The 18,954-nt window shown below is 48.0% G+C and overlaps 1 protein-coding gene across 1 annotated transcript in view; it reads right to left on the bottom strand.

The window, feature by feature from the left end:
- Positions 1-15,053: 15,053 nt before the first annotated feature.
- Positions 15,054-18,954, bottom strand: part of NECTIN1 (nectin cell adhesion molecule 1) — a 111,134-nt gene continuing 107,233 nt past the window's right edge. Inside the window, exon 9 of the mRNA XM_029957595.1 lies at positions 15,054-15,273. Within this exon, the coding sequence (XP_029813455.1) occupies positions 15,256-15,273 (18 nt within the window). The 3' untranslated portion in view covers positions 15,054-15,255. The remainder of the gene's footprint in view (positions 15,274-18,954) is intronic.

Below are 18,954 nucleotides of genomic sequence, written 5' to 3'. Positions count from 1 at the left end.
CACAGACCCCCCCAGAAGTCACAGGGCTTGGTCCCGTGAGACCATCCCCACTTCAGAGGCCAGCTGCAAGTCCTGGGTCCCTGAGCCACCCACACTTCTTCCTGGCCAACAATAAATTCTGGAGTTCCACGTCAGCCCCCACCCCTTTCAGGTTCAACAATTTTCTAGAATGACTCAGAACTCACTGAAAGTGGTAGACTTATGATTATCATTTTGTTGCAAAAGATGCATATGAATTGCTAGAGGAACAGGAATATAGAGCCAGGTGTGGAAAGGGACAAGAACCCAGAGCTTCTGCCCTGTAGGGTCAAAGTGCATCTCCCTCCTGGTACATCTACTTCGATACGTTCAGCAACCACGCGGTCCATTCTTAGCCTCATCATTCAGTCTTCATGGAGGTTTCATTCCATAGGTATGATGGGTTAAATCATTGGCCGTGTGATTGAACTCCTTCTCCAGCCCTTCTCTCCTCCCTGGAGATCAAGGCTTAAAGTTTCAACTCCCAGATCACTTGTGCTTAGTTTTCCTGAAGACCAGCCCAGCCCTCATTCAGAAACTATCTAGTTCCCCACCAAGAGTCACATCATTAACATAGACTCAAGTGTAGTTGAAAGAACCATGAAAGAGACAAGTTATGAATAACAAAAGATACTCCTATGGTTCAGGAAATTCCAAGGGGTTTTGAAGCTCTGTGCCAAGAATGTAGGACAAAGACGGAATCTTTTTTTTTTTTTTTTTCAAATTTGAACACAACCTTCCTACTCACCCAAGGGTCCAGAGCCTGGTTGTAATGGGGAGAATCCAGACGGTGGTAGGGGCTGGTAGCTTCACAGGAGGAGCAGCTGAGAGGACTGGGGGTGGGTGGTTGAGCAAGGAGAGTGTGTGGAAGACAGGGTCAGAGACCACCTTTACTTAAACAGAGGTCTGTCCTGTGCAAGAGGAGGCTCTGCGAAATGGAATTGGACTGTGAGTGGGAGTAATAGGGAACCAGGTTTCAGCGACAGCTTCCTGGCAACAGGTGGGCTGTCTTGGGAGGTAGGGAGCTCAGAGCATTGGAGACGTTTTAACTAAGCTGAATGTCAAGTTCCATGTGAGCAAGGCCTCAGTCAGGTTTGATCTCAGCTGTATGCCTGGGGCCTGGAGATTATTTGGCAAAGAGTAAATATTTGGTAAATATTTATTTGTTGAATGCCCATTTGTCAAGGCTCCAGAAGTTAGATTAAATAGCATGAAGGCACAGGCCCAGTCATAAATCTTCAGAAGCTCCTACCATATCCAGCCATTGTGCTGTTTGCTGTTTTTGGTTTGGGTTTTTTTTTTTTTTTTTTTTTGAGGCCAAAAAGCCCCAACCAACCAACCAACCAACCAAACAAAGGAATCTCTTAAGCTCACAGTTGGTGGGGAAACAGATATTTATATCTAGAAAAAATTTCAATAATGAACAAAGCAGTTCTGGGGTGCCTGGGTTAAGCGTCTGATTTTGGCTCAGGTCATGATCTCATGGTCCATGAGTCTGAGCCCCGCATTGGACTCTGTGCTGATAGCTCAGAGCCTGACGCCTGCTTCGGATTCTGTGTCTCCCTCTACCTCTGCCCATACCCCACTTACACTCTTTCTCTCTCTGTCCTTCAAATATAAATTAACATTAAAAAGAAAGAAAGAAAGAAAGAAAGAAAGAAAGAAAGAAAGAAAGAAAGCAAGCAAGCAAGCAAAAGAAAAAAGCATTTCCAGTTAAAGACAGCAAGTTGAAACCATCCATGGGTTTATACCCTTCTCAAACGCCATGAACATGGCAGTAATGGGATTTATTAAGAAGCATGAGCCCGTCCATTCAGAGGTAACAGGCAGATGGAAACTTTTAGGTAAAGATAGTGAACTGAATGCACACAATTTTGCTTTTCTTGAAAACCCTACCAAAGTGACCATCAAGGGGTTTTTTTTTTTTGAGAAGCCAGAAACCCACAAAAATGGAGACAATGGGTGAGGCGGAGGTAGCCATAGAAGTTTAGAGACTAGAAAAGCAGTGAGTGAGGGGATTTAGTGAACTGGAAACTGCTGAGGGGGGTGGGTCTAAAAATCTCTCCTCCCCCCAGTCCCTCCACAGTCTCTGGTGTCTCAGGAGGAACAGCATGGGAGGGAGCTAAGAGCTAAGTCAGGAGACCTGGCTGAAAGGATGACTTATTTTTAAAATTTTTTTTTATTTTTGAGAGACAGAGAGAGACAGTGTGAGCAGGGGAGGGTCAGAGAGAGAGGGAAACACAGAATCAGAAGCAGGCTCCAGGCTCTGAGCTAGCTGTCAACACAGAGCCCAACGCGGGGCTCGAACCCACAGACCATGAGATCATGACCTGAGCCGAAGTCGGACGCTTAACCGACTGAGCCACCCAGGCGCCCCAGAAAGTGCAGGATGACTTTGATCTCTGGGTCCCCTCCCTGAATCTGTCCAGGTGGATAGTTGCCTCTTGCCCATGTCAGCAGAAAACTGAGGTTTGTTCCCAGAAGGTGTACAATAGAGGGTCTCTGGATTGGGATTCCAGGTTGAGGATGGATACCATGCTGGAAAAGTTGGCATGGCCAGGCATGAAATGAACTTGTCTATACAGGATGCTGAAAATTCCTCATCCCCTTTCCTTGAATGCTGGTGGCCAGGCCTTTACTCTCTGGAGACTACAGGCAGGAGACCGGGAGGTTTTCTCTGGAGAATCCAATCCACTCAAGAAGGAAGTCTTAAAGATATAGACGTCAGAGGTTCCCCAATGAAACAGCCAATCATCCTACTTGAATCTCTCCATCAGCAAGTCCCATTCACCTAGAAAGAGCTTCCAATCAGCATTTGGTGTTCTGCTCTTACATGGTTGCTGACAATCCAGGGTGGTGATTTATATGAGGAAGGTCACCAACATGACAGATGGGGCCAAGACAAACAGAAAGAAGCTACTCGGCAGAAAGGAGAACTATGCAGGAAAAGGAAAACATCAGAAAAGTTATCATGAGTATCCTTCATGAGATAAGTGAAGAGAATTACAGGAAATAAGAAATGGATGCTATAAAAAAAGAACAAAAAAAAGAGTTCTTGTAAATTAAAAATATGATCGCAGAAATGAAAAATTCAACAGAAGCAGAAAAGGATAAAGTCTAAAAAAAAAAATCTCCCAAAAAATAGAACAACGAAGACAAAGAGATGGAAAATAGGGAAGGTAAGAAAATTGAACGGGGGACTGGCACAGTCTGCGGAGCATGTGACTCTTGATCCCGGGGTTTTGGGTTTGACCCCCACTTTGGATGTAGAGATAACTTAAAAATAAAATCTTTAAAAAAAAAATAGAAGGAGCAATTCAAGAGGTTCTCTACATGAACCAAAGGGTTTCTGGTAAAAGAAAACAGAAGGAAGGAAGTTGGGAATTAACTGGAGCCCCTCTGGGCCTGGAGGGTTCCAGTTTCCCTACTGAAAGGGCCCCCCAAGTGCCGGATAGCAGAAAGACAGCCGCCACCAAGGCACAATGTGAAATTTCAGGACCCTGGGGACTGATTCTACAAGCTTTCCGCAAAGGATCAGACCTCAGAATGGCACCTTTAGAGTCAAAACCATGTACCTACAGATCTAACAGAAATTACAATATAACCAAATAGGGAGGGAGAGAAGTGTGGGGTGTGTGTGTGTGTGTGTGTGTGTGTGTGTGTGTGTGTGAGAGAGAGAGAGAGAGAGTGAGACAGACAGACAAATAGACAGGAGGGGGGAGAGCCAGATCCTCATTCTACATAGTAGAAAGTCAATACATAATGCCCAAAATAGAAAAAACAAAGAAGTAGCAATATAAGCACATTTTAAAAGGAGATGTGGAGGTAAATATCCAAAGAATCCGCTAAAAGCAGTGAAAGTCACTGACTCTAGGGAGAGGTGCCTTGCCTGGGGCGGGGGGCAGGGGGGGGCGGGTGAGGGAGCAGGGGATTACTGTTGGGTTTTGTTTTGTTTTTAATATCAACCCCTATAGAATTATGTAACGCCTTCAATTATGTCCATTATAGCATTGATAAAATAAAACCGTAAAACTAAAAAAAAAAATTGGGTGTGTACATTTTGTTATATTATTATACATTTTTGGATATCTATAATCTTTCATAATAAAAAATGTTTCAAAGGAAAAAACCCCAGGCCAGGGATTTCTGTGGGTTGGAGCTGCCAGACAAGCCTGTGGGAGGGGGTTCCTTAAGCTGAGTGCTGAGCTTGGAGGAGGGTTCCGTAGGGTTGGAAGGGAGGCAGGAGGATTTTGGGGGAGGAGGGATTGGGGAGGAGGGATCAGGCAAAGGCTCCGGGAGGTTCTGACGTAGGCGTGTTTAGTAGTTTCTTTGCTCTGATTGGGTGAAATGCCCAGCTTACCTATATCACAGGTGGGAAATAAGGTGGATTCATGGGGAGACCAAAAACCAAGCTGAGGGATGTGGATTTTACCTGGGGGACTGGAGCTCCCTGGTTCTGCTTTTGGCATGCCTGAAGGTGAACTGTCCCCTCCAAGAGCAGGACAAAGCCACAGGAGAGGCTGGGGACAGGGGACCAGCCATTGAATTTGCAGAAAACAATGATAGGCTCCAGTGGAAGGAGAGGAGGGAAAAAAGAAGGGTTAAAAGTTGAAGGAAAAGAACGTGGTGGTGACTGGAGGGAAGGGAAGGGAGGGGGACCCTGAGGGAAAGACTCTGGGAGTGAAGCAGATGGAATCCAGTTCTAGAGGAGATGCCACAGCTGATGACACAAAGTCCACCGTGACAACTGACGTGTTTCCGGTGCTTTGCACTCAGGTGCATCCTCAGACCTGGCCTCATTCAGCGTTCCCAGATGGGGAAAACGGGTATCTTTCTCCCCATTTCACCAGTGGGGAAACTGATGCTCCCCAGAGGTCAAATGCCTTACTTCATGGGCTCATAATCAAAATGATCATCTTTTGTCCCCAAATTCCATAGCTTTCCCCAGCCTACCTTGGTACATGATAGAAGTAGCAGTTACCTCTGAGGGAGGCTTGTGGGGGACAGGGCGGGGGTCCAGTGGGCTGAGTACCCTTGGAGGGAAGAAAGAAGTGGCTAAGTAGTTGTGTACATGGGAGAGGAAGCTGCGACTTCAAGATGATGTTAGCGACAAAACCACAGGCAGATGAGGTCTTGGGCTCCTGCTCTGTGTATGCCGTGCCGCGGGCTGCACTCGCCTCTCACTTGGTCCTTGCAAAGTAGGGGAGGCACAAGGGAGGAGCTGAGATGAAGCACTTTCCAAGGTCATTTCATCCGTACATACGTGGTGGAGCCAGGGGTTTGAATCCAAGCATTTGACTCAGAGACCCGGAAGCTCAACTGTGCCATGCCCAAGGCCTCATGCCTTCCAGCCCAGGGGGTACGGGACAAGAGCAGGAGGGTTTTATTATTATTATTATTATTATTATTATTAAAACACCTTTTTATTATTAAAAATATTTCTTTTTTGCCATTTACCCAAAATCATGATGATCATCATACAAATAAGGAAAAGTAAACCATTCTTGAAAGACAGTGGGACTTCCTGGGTCCCCTGTCTTGTCCTCCCATTTGTGCAGTCAGCCTAGTGAGGACCAGAACAGGACTTACTGGGGCCGCCAGATTAGGGGACTTAAGCTGGAGACAGACCCTGGATCAGTTGCAGAAAGGGTATAAATCCTTGCATTGGTGTGCAAAGGTTTGTGTGTTGGTGCATTTTTCTCCGTGGGGACAGCCACCCCTCCGCTGATCAGCTACTGACACTGCCTTGCAGCCTGGCCTGCTGTGGGGGTTGGGGACTCCCTGTGTAGCTAGAGAGGAGTGTGTGGGAGAGAATTCATCAAAGCGTGTGCACGCATACATCCATGTTTGTGAGTCTCCCTGTGTGAGTCTGTGTGCAGGCTTTGTTTGTGATTATGAATCGTGTGCCAGTCAACAGATAGTTGCGTAGGTGGTGCCTATAAATGAGCGTGCGTGTGTGCGAGTGCGTGCATGCGTGTGAGTCTGTATGCAGACGGAAGCGTGGGATGTCTGTTTTGTGATTGTGAGTCATGTGTAAGAGCAGATTTGTATAAACATGTGTGTGAGTTCTGTGAATTTGTCGTGGATGGAGGTGTGAGGGTGTGTGTGGTTCTGTGCAGGGCAGGTAGAGGTGTGTGTGTGTGTGTAGTGGTACCTGGGAATGAATGAGTACATGGGTTCAGGTGTGTATTGCTGGGAAGGAGGGACATCAGAGGTCTGTGCCATTTTCCAGCCCGGCCCCTAAGCCCTCTGGTCCTGCTCTCACTTGGGTCTGAAAAGCAAGTTAGAGAGAATATCCTTTTGGTTGCCTGTCACCTGCCTGGGGAACAGTGACAAGAAAATGTGCTTGTTTATATCCAAATACCTTAATAACCATCGATTTCACGTGTGTCAGGGGGAGGGGTGGGGACAGGCAGCATTCAACTTGAAGGACACTTCGATATTAAACTCGGCTCACAAGTTAATTTTGAGCCCACAAGCCAGCGGGTGCTGGGGCCAGATTCCCAGGCTGCCCAGAGACCCGACCACCATCTCCTTTTTTCACCCCTCTCTCCCTTACATGCCTTTGAGCAGAGCCTTGGAATAACATTAATTTATCCAACGCGTGCATGCCATAAGTTACTTTTTTAATTATTATGATCAAAATATTGCTTAAAATTGATGCCAGCTGCATGTGTTTCTGTCGGAGATCATAATTGCAATTGTAAATTGGGGAGCAGCTCAGAGCCGGGAGCTTCCCTGAGTAACGGCCCCGATACCATTTTAGAGAGGTGGATAAAAATAAACCCGCAGATCGCACGGCAAAAATACGCCAGTGCAAGTTAAAAGGATAATTAGCAGAGCAGAAAGGGAAGACGCCAGGCTGCCCCGCTCTGAGGCTCCAGGGCTGGGACTGGGTACTGTGTCTGTGGGGGGGAGGATGGGGGTGGTGGGGAACTGGGATCTGTGGGAAGAGTGGTGGTGGGGGCTGGGGTCTGAGGGGGAGGATAGTGGTGGGAGACTGGGATCTGGGGGGAGGAAGGGGTCGGAGCAGGGAGAGGCAGATGGGTGGGGTTCTCTCTCTGGACCCCAGTTTCTCCTTCTGTAAATTGGAGATGATAAAAACACTCATAGTGGTTCAAACCAGATGATGCATGTGAAAATTTTCCAGAACCCACAAATTCCATATCTCAGTAAAGACATTGTTACTGATGCAGAAGGGAAGACTGCGTGTTTTTTTTCTCCTGGGCCAGGAGTTGTTTAGGCTGCATTTATTTATTAATTTAGAGAGTGGGAACAAGTGAGTGAGGGGCAGAGAGAGAGAGAGAGAGGGAAAGAGAGGGAGAGAGAATTCCCATGAGGGGCAGAGAGAGAGGGAGGGAGGGAAAGAGAGAGAGAGAAGCAGGGCTCTTGTTTCCCTGAAGTGAGACCTGAGCTCACCTGAAGCGGAACTTGAACTTGCCTGATGTGGCCCTCGAACTCAGGAACCGTGAGACCAATGACCTGAGCTCAACTCAGATGCCTAACAACCACCCAGGCACCCCAAGCCTGCCTTTAAAAGGAAGCTGCAGGTCTGGGACCAGAAGGCTGCCTGAAAACATAATGCTTAGGAACACAAGCCTTGGAATTCTTTTATCCACGCATTCATTTGACCATGTTTATTGCGCTTGGATGCGTTGTAGTCATTAGGTGGACTTACAGCGGTGAGCAGCATAGACAGCCCTGCCCTTGGGGGCTCACATGCTAATTGCCAAGCCAATAAACAATGCCCATAATAAGTAAACAGTGGGATTTTATAGAAGTTCCATAGCACATTAGAAAGAGATAACATTTTTAGTTGTATGACGTGGACCCAGCAGGACCCAGCCTTTCTGACATTGTGGCACATGCCTTGTCATCTAGTACTAGGTGTAACAGTACTAGAAATACCAACAGCTACCTTTTACGTAGTACCTCCCATGAGCCAGACTGTGTTCTAAGCCCTCGTGCGTATATCAAGTTATTTAATCCTCGGGAGGAACCCGTGAGGCCAGGAGAAAACAGTGATATTTTAAGGCTCCTGGAGCATAACCACCAAGCTGCCGTCCTGTGGTTGTGCTGTCCTTACGTCCGCACTCCTGTGCCGTATTTGCTTCGTGTCCCTCTGAGCGTGAATTTCCATAGCTGAGAAGGTGCCCAGCATGCAAACGTTGACAAAAATGCTTGTGAAGTACTTAGCACAGAGCTTGGCTCATAGTCAACGTTCAAGATATGCTTGCTTTTGTTACTAACCAGGAAGCCTGGAAGGGGGCAGTTTCCAGAAGCTGATTGGGAGCAGAGAGAAGGGGGCGTTCCCACCGACTAACCTTTAACCAGGCAGTCACTGGGGACTCGTGCCTGTGAGAGGCGATTTCGAGGGGGAGGGGTCTTTTTCCTGGGCTGTTCTCAACATAAAGAACAAAGCAGGCTGAAGTGAGGGGCAACTTCATTCAAAAAGACAATTGCAGTAGCAGGAGGGGACCTCACCATCCCAAGGGTCAGACAGAAAGGACTTTTTTTGTAGTGAAGAAAAGTAAAGCCTAGAAGAACCAGATGGGGGATGGGACAAGCAGGTGGTCTGAATGGGAATGTTCTTCTGGAGGTCGGCTGATTTCCTGGGAGAGGTTGTTAAGGAGGGGTTGTTGCCAAGCTCAGATGCTGACTCAGGTGGTGGGTGGGTCAAAGTCTAGGAGAGAGGGGCCTGACTCAAGTATGGTCAGGTCAAGTGAACAGGCATTTTGCCCCTATTGGACAGTGGGGACAAATGCTTTGGCTTATCATTTTTTTTTTAAAGTTTATTTACTTATTCTGAAAGGCTCAGTGAACAGTGACAGTGCAGAGCCTGATGCGGGGCTTGAACCCACAAAACCATGAGATCATGATCCAAGCAGAAAATGAGAGTCGGAAGTTCAACCGACTAAGTCACCCAGGCGCCCCTGTCTTCTCATTTATGAGACTCAGAGTTTGCAGGGTCTGTGTCTCGTGCTGTCGTAGGTAAACAGGGGGCATCTTTGCATCTAAGTCACATGGGGAAGTGTGGTTTTCCACAGCGAACTTTTCCTGGAACATGAAAGGGTGGGGGGTTTCTACAAAATTGCTCTTTTCCAAGAACACAGAACTCATTCAAGACACTGTCACTGACCACTGCAGGCTGGCATGGGGGGTGAAGACAGGAGCATGTGTGGTTGGCTGGTTCCTGATTACCCTGGTCCCCACACTGGAAAGGGTGCCAGTGGGGGACTCTTTGGAGGGTTGGTCGTCCTTGGTAAGATGGCGACCCTGGTGGCCGGTGGGTCACAGCCTGCTTGGCCTCCCCAGCCTCCACATCTTTGGGCCAGGTAGACAACAGGGGGTGCTGGGAACTCAGGGGTCTGGGCCACCTCAGAAACACCCTCCCTGTTTGCCACAGAAGCAGCCCTGAAAACAGGAAGAGGAGGGCTCTGGCCCTCTGGGTCTGAGCAGACGGTGAAGGTGACAGCCCAGGTCCCACCAAGTCAAGTTTACAGCCAGCTGTGTTCCTTTTCCCTCCCAGATCCTTTCCCAGCAGCCGCCCCCCTGAGTGCTGCGAGTCTGCCCTGGTTGCAAGGAGGCAGGGAAGCCAAGCTGGCACCCAGAAGGCAGATCGAGGGGCACCCCTTTGTTTACAGCCCCCAGCACCACGCCATCTTCAGGCACTTCTTGCTGTGCGGGCTGTGAGCTGCTTTAGGATGCCTCCCTGCAGGGAGAGGGCAGGCAGGAGCCTCACCCCTGCTCTTCTCCAGGCTCTGCTCTCCAGCCTGAGCTGGCCCTGTCTCAGCTGCAGCCGCCTCCACCTTCCAGGCCACCGCCACCGCCTGTCTTCCTGTCGCTCCTGCTCCCAGTGACTCCCTAATGACTATAATCAGGGTGTGTGCGCTGAGAGGCAGGGGGGAGGGGTGGCGAACGGAGAGTGCTTCCCAGCCACCTCAGTCCATTAGTGGGGCAGCGGCCTGTCATCGGAGGCAGAGGACCAGGGAGAGGCTGGGCAGCAGCCCCTGTCTCCCCCACCCCTTCTTCCCTTCCCTCCCGAGGCCTGCTCAGAGCTCTGCTCTAATTATAAATGGTTTGACAACTTTAGGCCGGTCCCTGTAATTAAAAATAAAGAGGAAGACAGGCAGCATTGTCTCCTAACTACGCCTTTAATTGGTGGAGTTAATTTTAACGGGGTGCCTTGGAGGAGGGAATTCCAGAAAGGGGGCTCTTGCTGATATTGCCTGTATCGCTTACCCACCCATCTGTCTCCCTATCAGATGGGAGCTCTGCAGGGCAGGGGCTGTGTCTCTTTATCCGTTTTTATCCCCAGTGCCTGGCACACAGTAAGCACTAATAGATATTTGTGGAATGAAGAGTGAATGACCTGCTGTGAGGAAGACAAGGATCATGAGCTTCCAAGGGTGGTGTGTGTGCATGTGTGTGTGTGTGTGTGTGTGTTTCTTCTTCTCCCTTCTCTTAGAATCACGCCTTTGGGGGTGCCTGGGTGGCTCAGTCGGTTAAGCGTCCGATTTTGGCTCAGGTCATGATCTCACAGTCTGTGGGTTCGAGCCCGGCGTCGGGCTCTGTGCTGATCGCTCAGAACCTTGAGCCTGCTTCAAATTCTGTGTCTCCCTCTCTCTCTGCCCCTCCCCCCCCACTCTCTCTGCCTCTGTCTCTCAAAATAAAATAATAAAGACAAAAAAAAAAGAATCATGCCTTTGGGCTACAATGTTCTTTTAGTCAGGGATGGTGACTTACAAGAAACAGAAAGAAAGCCTCTCAGATCAGCTCAAGTGATAGGGGAGTTATTGAAAGGATAAGGAGGGGGCTCTCATGGGTCCCCCAGGGCTGAAAGGGAGCTGTGATTGGAAGAGGGGAAACCAGGAGAACAGGACCCCAGCCTCTCTTCATCTCTAGAGGCACCCCCCTCCTCGACCAGCCAAGACTCCTCCCCCCCTTCCCCCCTGGGTCTCCCATCTGCTTGGGGACCAGCCCCTGAGACCGAGGGGACAGCTTTTCTCTTCTAACTTCAGCTCAGGCTGGAGTTAAATCTTTCCCTTGGTTCTCTAAACGTGGTCCAAGACATGCTGCTATTTTGAAATGTAACTGTATTTTTTTTAAAAGACAGAAGGTAGGGACAGAAAATACAAATAGAATCTGTTTTCCAAAGGGCAGGTTCCGAATGCTAGGCATCCTGTGAGAAGTTACGGGCTCACTTTTCTGAATTCCAAACCACATGATAAGCTTCCTCTAGCCTCCTGAGAGCAGGTACTGTCTTTCCTGCCCCTCCCCAGGTGAGGTCCCCACAAGGTGCTTTAGGTGGAAGTCTCAGAAGCAACACTGTCCCCAGCTTTGGGGAAACCCTTTGAAACATAGCATTCCACAGAGTAGGCGCTCAGTACATTTATGACCCCCAGTTCCCACCAAGCGGAATTGTTCAGCAGGCTGTCTTAGTTTTTCCTAGGAGGAACAAAAAGTCCCCCCAAAGACCAACCTTTCTCTAAATCAAGCTCCTTGGGTCTAATCATTCTGTCACACACCCCCATCCCCCAAGCCTCATCCCTAAATCCTGCCCATGTCCTAAGAGGCTGCATAATGGTTTTGAAATACTAAGCCGATGTGTTCAATGCTGGGTGGCCTGCACCCACTCAGTCAGTGGCACCCAGGCCTCTGGGGAGGGCAGCTAGAGCCCAGAACAAAGAAGTCAATTGAGTTGCTGGATGGATTTTTCGACCTGAGGCAGACACAGATACAATAGTCTGTGAGCAAAGTGATTCTGATTGGCGAGATCTGGAGCTTAAGAGAGAAACGGGGTTTAGCTTTAAATTCCAAGAAGGCTTAGCTGATCACTGAATTTTTAAAATGTAACCATGGAGTGTTGAGGATGGAAGCAGACGCTTCTGTACTGATTGAATTAACCTTTCTCCATGCGCAAACATGTATAGGACTAAACTTTTATTCTCATGCAACGCTTTTGACATTAGACTGAAGAGGTAAGGAGTGGCGGGCGTTAACCTTGTGCTTCCATTGTAGCTTGCTCTGATCTAGGCACCGTGCTAAGTGTTTGGTGTATCTTATTTAGTGCACACAGCCACCTCGAAAGGGGTGTTCGACTGTCCCCAGGTTACAGATAAGCTCCTGTGAATTGCTTACTACTACGCCCTATTATACTGCCTCTCCCTCTCTTTAAATCAATCTTGTGACTTTTCACTGCTGCTGTAGTCCTTTTGTGTGCTCTTTTCTAAAGGATTACCTATTGACACTTTGTTGGCTTGGGGACACCCAACCAACCCGAGGCTTCCAGGGAGAGGTGGTCCTTCCCTCTTCCCTGCTATGGCTAAGCTTGGCACACTTTGATTGTTTTGTACTTGATATGCAAGACTTTGCTATAATTATTTGTGTATGTTGACCCCTCTTGTTGTTCACTCCACGAGTAGTAGGGTTTCCTCTGTGTCTCTGGCTTCTAGCAAACGCTTGGCACAGAGTAGAGCTCTAGGATCCACTGTGAACTGAATGTGTGGATGAAAAAACACCGTGAACCACAGGGCAAGGACTTGAATGCAGTTGCTCTGCCGCCCAGGAAGGCACTCCTTCGGAGGACGCTGGGGATCCAGAAGAGTACAAAGAGTAGTTGAGACTTCCGTCTGTTCCAAGACCCCCAGCTTTCACTTCGGGAGCAGAAGGCCAGGGGGTGAATAGAGACCATGAGGCGAGTCTGCCCAGCCCAAGGCAATGTGTACCATCCCTCCTCCTGGAACTCCCAGAATGTTCTGCACCGGATAGACAGGGCAGAGCAGAAGGGTACCTCTTAGGCTATGAGAGGGCCTGAGATATCGCCTCGTGCATCAGCCTCCCTCTGCTACCCCTTCCAGTTCCTGGCCCGTGTCTGGTTTCCAGGAAATCCAGAACGGCCCCCAGTCTGTGAGATGAGGGTCGGTGGGACAAGTCAGGCTTCCTAGGAGAGGAGCAGCCCAATAATCAAGATAATAATATTTCAGGGACACCTGGGTGGCTCAGTCAATTAAGGTCTGACTCTTGATATCAGCCCAGGTCATGATCTTACAGTTTGTGAGTTCGAGCCCTGCATCGGGCTCTGCAGTGACAGTGCAGAGCCTCCTTGGGATTCTCTGTCTCTACTCTTTCTCTCCCTGCCCCTACCTGCTCGCTCTTTCTCTCTGTCTCAAAATAAATAAATAAGCTTAAAAAAAAAAAGTAGTTTCATTGGAACCAGGGCTGGGATTCGAATGAGGTGAGTGAGACAGTGTCATGCAGGAGCTGGATTGGAACAGGCCTCTGTTAAATTGTTGATGTTTTGTCCCAATTTTCTGGCATTAATTTTGATTCTTAAAAAATATTCCATTAAAGGGTGCCTGGGTGGCTCAGTTGATTAAGCGTCCACTTCGGCTCAGGTCATGATCTCGCGGTTTGTGGGTTCGTGCCTTGCATCAGGCTCTGTGCTAACAGCTCAGAGCCTGGAGCCTGTTCCAGAATCTGTGTCTCCCTCCCTCTCTGCCCCTCCCCTGCTCATGCTGTGTCTCTCTCTCTCTCAAAAATAAATTTAAAAAACATTAAAAAAATATTTAAAAAAATATTGCATTAAAATACTACTATTTATCTTGACTGCTGAGTGTTTTGGTTCAATTTGTGCCTGAGGTGAGGTGCTTTAGTCTCTTTACCCTTTCACGTCCTGGGAGGCGGGGCCCCTGTTGGAGGGGTTGGGGGAGGGGAGGATTGTCTGTATCTCTGTCTTTGTAGGATGTACAAAAAGGCTCCCAACTGGGGAGGATGAACTCCCAGAGGCGCTCTCTCCTCCGGATGGACTCAGTAGCCATGCATGGCCTGGCAAGCAGGGCACAGGCTGAGTGTCAGTCCCCATTCACCCCCTCCCCATCCCTCTGTACGGAGCCCGGTGTGCACAACTATATGGGGGGGGCCTCATCCTGAGAGTAGAGCGTGGGCCACCCAGCCACAGACAGAAGCAGCAAAGGCTAAGGCCAGAGCCTGAGGACCATGGAGGACAGCTGGCTCTCGGCCTACATGGAACTCCTCCATGACTGAGGCATGCCGGAAGGAGGCAAGGGTGGAGAAAACCAGGAGCCCTGATACGGAGTTTCAACCTTGAGCTTGAATCTGACACCAGCTGATTGTTGACTTCAAAGAGACTTAAGTTTTCGGGTTTTAGTGGTTTTTTTTAATTTATTTTTGAGGGGGGGAGGAGCAGAGAGAGAAAGGGACAGAGTATCTGAAGCAGGCTTTGTGCTGACAGCAGCGAGCCCAATGCAGGGCTCAAACTCACAAACTCTGAGATCATGACCTAAGGCGAAGTCAGGTGCTCAATCGACTGAGCCACTCAGGTGCCCCGAGGCTTAAGTTTTAAAAGGGAAGTCACTTGGGGCGCCTGGGTGACTCAGTCAGTTGAGCATCCAACTCTTGATTTTGTCTGAGGTCATGATCCTAGGGTGGTGGGATTGATCCCTGATTGATTAGGCTCCGTACCCAGCAGATTTCTCTTTCCCTCTCTCTCGCTCTCTCGCTCTCTGTGTGACTGAGTGGCTCAGTTGGTTAAATGTTCCATTTTGATGCAGGTCATGATCTCATGGTTTGTGGGTTTGAGCTCCGCCCTGGGCTCTGCACTGACAGTTCGGAGCCTGGAGCCTGCTTCAGATTCTGGGTCTCCCTCTCTCTTTGCCCCTCCCCTGCTCATTCTCTCTCTCTCTCTCTCACACACAAATAAACATTAAAAAATAAAAAATTAAATTAAAATTAAATTTTAAAAAAGACCTCTCCCCCCCCTTCCCTTTTCCCTACTCTCTCTCTCTCAAAATAAAGTAAAATAAAATAAAATAATAAAATAAAATGCAAGTGACTCCGTCACCTTTACCTGGCAAGGTGAAATGTTCTCTCCTGTCAGCAGAACTTGGACTTCAGAGCTGTCCCAGTTAATCTATTTCCGCTTAACAAAACACCTCAAAACTTAGTAACCTGGAACAGTGATGACTTTTATTACCTCTCCCGGTCTCTGTGGGCCAGGAGTCCAGTGAAGGCGAGCAGGTGCATCCTGTCTCTGTTCTGCCATGACTGTGGCCACAGCGGGGAGCCCACGGGCTCCGGCCGGGGTTATCTCAGGACTGCTGGGTGGAGGACCTGCCTCCGGATGGTGCACACACCGGCTGGGCACGTCGGTGCCAGCTGTTGATGGCAGGGCTCCTTCCTGTCCATGCGCATCTTCACAGGGATGCTCGGGTGTCCTCATGGTGTGAAGGTGGTCTTTGTCCAGAGTGAGCAATTGAGAGGGACAAAGAGAGAGGGAGACGGACAGACAGACAGATGTATCCTCTTATAATCTAGCCTTCAAAGTTGTGAAGCACCTTCAGCCCCATTCTGTTAGTTTAAGTCACTAAGTTGGGTCCACATTTTGATGACATTAAAACAATTTTAATATTTATTAATTTTTTGAGAGAGAAAGCAAACAAGCCAGGGAGTGGCAGAGAGAGAGAGAGAGAGAGAGAGAGAGAGAGAGAGAGAGTCCCACGTGGGTTCCACGCTGTCAGCACAGAGCTAGACGCAGGACTCGAACCCACGCACTGCGAGATCATGCCCTGAGCCAAAACCAAGAGTTGGATATTTAACTGACTGAGCCACCCGGGCACCCCAGAGGACATTATCTAAAACCACCACAAAAACAAAGTTAAATTCAGTTGTAGGGAGATAAAGAAAGTCATGTTTCTGCACACTTCAGTTATGACTGTGTATGTGTAGACCTGTTACATCCATCCTATATGCCCCTTGGATCTGACCTTTTCCATCCACTTCCTTTGTGTGGGCTGCCATTGCCTCTCACCAATTACAGTCTCTAACTGTCAGGGTTTCTCTGCTTCCAGACTGTTTTCCACCCAGGGGCCAGGGCACATTCTTCCCCAAATGCTGACACACCACACCACTCTCCAGCTTAGAACTCTTCAGCGGCATACTTTTTGTTTTTATTGACGTACAATTCACATATCATAAAACTCACCATTTTAAAGTAGGCAGTTCAGTGGGTTTCTGTATTGTCACAGAATTGTGCAGCCATCAGCAGAACCAATCTTAGAGCATGTTCCTCGCCCCAGAAAGAGACCGGGTACCTGTTTGAAGTCACCTCTTTAGTCCCTCAACATCCCTAGTCACCCCTAGTCACCCCTAGTCCACTTTTTGACTCTCTGGCTTTGCCTGCTCTGGGTGTTTCATCTAGCTGTAATCCTACAATATGTGGCCTTTTGTGTGAATTCTTTCTCTCTGCATATTTTCAAGGCTCATTCGTATTGTAGCGTGTATCAGTACTTCATTCCTTTTTATGGCTAAATAAAATAAAATAGCTGTTTTGTGGATAAGCCATATTTGGTTTATCTCTTCGTCAATTTAGGGACATTTGGATTGTTTCCATTCTTTGACCATTATGAATAATGCTGCTATGAATATTAGTGTACAAGGTATATATATATAGACATGTATTTTCAGTTTGCGTAGGCATGTATGTTGCAGTGAAATTGCTGAGTCATATGGGAACTCCGCCATCCTAGTGGGTGGAAAGTAGTGACTGTCTCGTTGCGTGTATGTATGTGTGTGTTTAAGTTTAGTTTTATTTATTTGTTTTTAAGGTTTATTTATCCTGGAAGAGACATCACAAGCAGGGCAGGGGCAGAGAGAGGGGGACAGAGGATCTGAAGCGGGCTCTGTGCTGACAGCAGCAAGCCTGACACAGGACTTGAACCATGAACTCTGAGCTGAAGTTGGATGCTCAACCGACTGAGTCACCCAGGTGCCTCTAGTTTTATTTTTGAGGGAGAGAGATAGAGAGCAAGTGGGGGAGGGGCAGAGAGAGAGGAAGACAGAATCCCAAGCAGGCTCTTGGCTCTCAGCACAAGCCCAGTGTGGGCCTTGAGCTCACAAACTGGGAGATCATGACCTGAGCCGAAATTAAGAGTCGGACGCTTAAGTGACTGAGCCGCCAGGCATCCCTCGTTGTGGTTTTGCTTTGCATTTCTCTCATGGCTAATAATGTTGAGGGTCTTTTCACGTGCTTATTGCTCATTTATATTTCTTCTTTGTTTCTTCAAATCCCTTGCCTGTTTTTAAATTGGGCTTTATGTCTTTTTATTGCTGAATTGTCAGGATCTCTCTCTCTCTCTCTCTCTCTCTCTCTCTCTCTCTATCGGTTTTTATGTATATATATATTCCATACAATAGAGTCTTACCAATGACTTCTTTTTACTCATAGGATGAAATCCAATCCCCTTCATCTGGCCTACAAGGCCCTTGCTGACCTAACCTGGTTTCTTTTATGTGGTTCCATCTGCTTCCACTCCCTTTCTTTCACTAACTTTTGTTTTAATGTTTATTTTTGAGAAAGAGGGAGTGAGAGAGAGCATGAGCAGGCGAGGGCAGAGAGAGGGGGACAGAGGATCTGAAGCTGTCTCCAGGCTGACAGCAGAGAGCCTGATGTGGGGCTTGAATTCATCAATGCGAGATTGTGACCGGAGCCGGAGTTGGTTCGTTAACCAACTGAGCCCCCCAGGTGCCTACTGCTAACCTTTTTTCATTTGTGTGTCCAAGGAATGTTCTCAATCACAGCTAGCTCTTTGAAGATACTGTTCCCTCTACCAGGACCCCAGTCCCCCTTCTTGTCTGGCTAATATCTCCATCCTCTACTTAAGGTCCCTCCCTGAGGGCTAAAAAGATGGTGATTGCAGGCAGGTTCGGTGGCTGAGTGTTAGTCTGTCTACAGGTCCTAACCTCCGAGGGGAAACCTGTATTCTGGTGATTGGACGATGATGATGAGGTGTAGGGCTCTAACAAGAAAGCCCTTTGTTTCTAGGGTTGCAGTAACAAAGTACCAAAAATTAGATGACTCACAACAACTTCTGGAGGCCAGAAGTCTGAAATCAAGGTGACGGTAGGGTCATGCTCTCTCTGAGGTTCTAGAGAAGAACTGGCCCCACGACACTCTGCTAGCTCCTGGTGGTATCTGGCAGTCCTGGGCGTTCCTTGGCTTATAGAGTCGTCATTCCTGTCTGTCTGTCTCCACATGGCATTCTGTCCCGTGTGTCTCTGTTTCCTGATTTCCTTCTTCAAAGAACATCAGTCAAATTGGATTTAGGGTCTGCCTAAGCCAGTGTAAATCCATCTTAACATGATTACAACTGCACAGACTTTATTTTCAAATAAAGTTCACGTTCACAGGTCCTGGATAGACATGAGTTTTGGGGGGACAATATTCAATCCACTACATTTCACCTTTTAATCTCCCCCAATTCTTCCCTGTCTCATGTGCAAAGGACATCCATCCACCCTATCTCAACATTCTCAAGTGTCTTAACCATTCTGTCATTAACTCTAGAATCGCATCTAAATATTATCAACTCAAACAAGTTTCAGATCTCATCATTTACATTGAGCACGGATGGGGCTCTGAGCATGAGACTTCCTGGGGCCGAATTGCCCTCCCTCTGTGGACATGTGAGACTAGAACACAAGCTCTCTGTGTCCAAAGTCCAATGGTGGGCCATGCATAGGATGGACATTCCCATCCCGAAGGGGAGAAGATAGAAGGTATCAGCGGGGGTTACTGGTTTAAAAGCAAGTTTGAATCCAGCAAGGGAAGTTTCATAAGGCTTCAAAGCTAGAGAATAATTCTCTGTGGCTTGATTCCCTCTCTGCGCCCTTGGGGTGACTTTCCCTGTCTGGTCTATGCATGCGGGACTTTGCTTTCCAAGTCATTCTCCCTTCATCTTGTTCCATCACTCTTTCTTTCCATCTAGACTGCTAGTATTTCTACTGATGTGAAATCCTCTAAACTCCTGTAGTCTCTCCCTCCTATGTGGAATTTAAGATACAAAACAGATGCATGTAAGAGAAGGGAAGCAAAAATAATATAAAAACAGAAAGGACTCTTACATAGATAACACACTG

This window comes from Suricata suricatta, chromosome 11 (assembly GCF_006229205.1).
Source record: "Suricata suricatta isolate VVHF042 chromosome 11, meerkat_22Aug2017_6uvM2_HiC, whole genome shotgun sequence".
Taxonomy (NCBI): Eukaryota; Metazoa; Chordata; class Mammalia; order Carnivora; family Herpestidae; genus Suricata; species Suricata suricatta.
The sequence above is the reverse complement of the archived record's forward strand: the minus strand, read 5'-3'. Positions and strand labels throughout refer to the sequence as shown.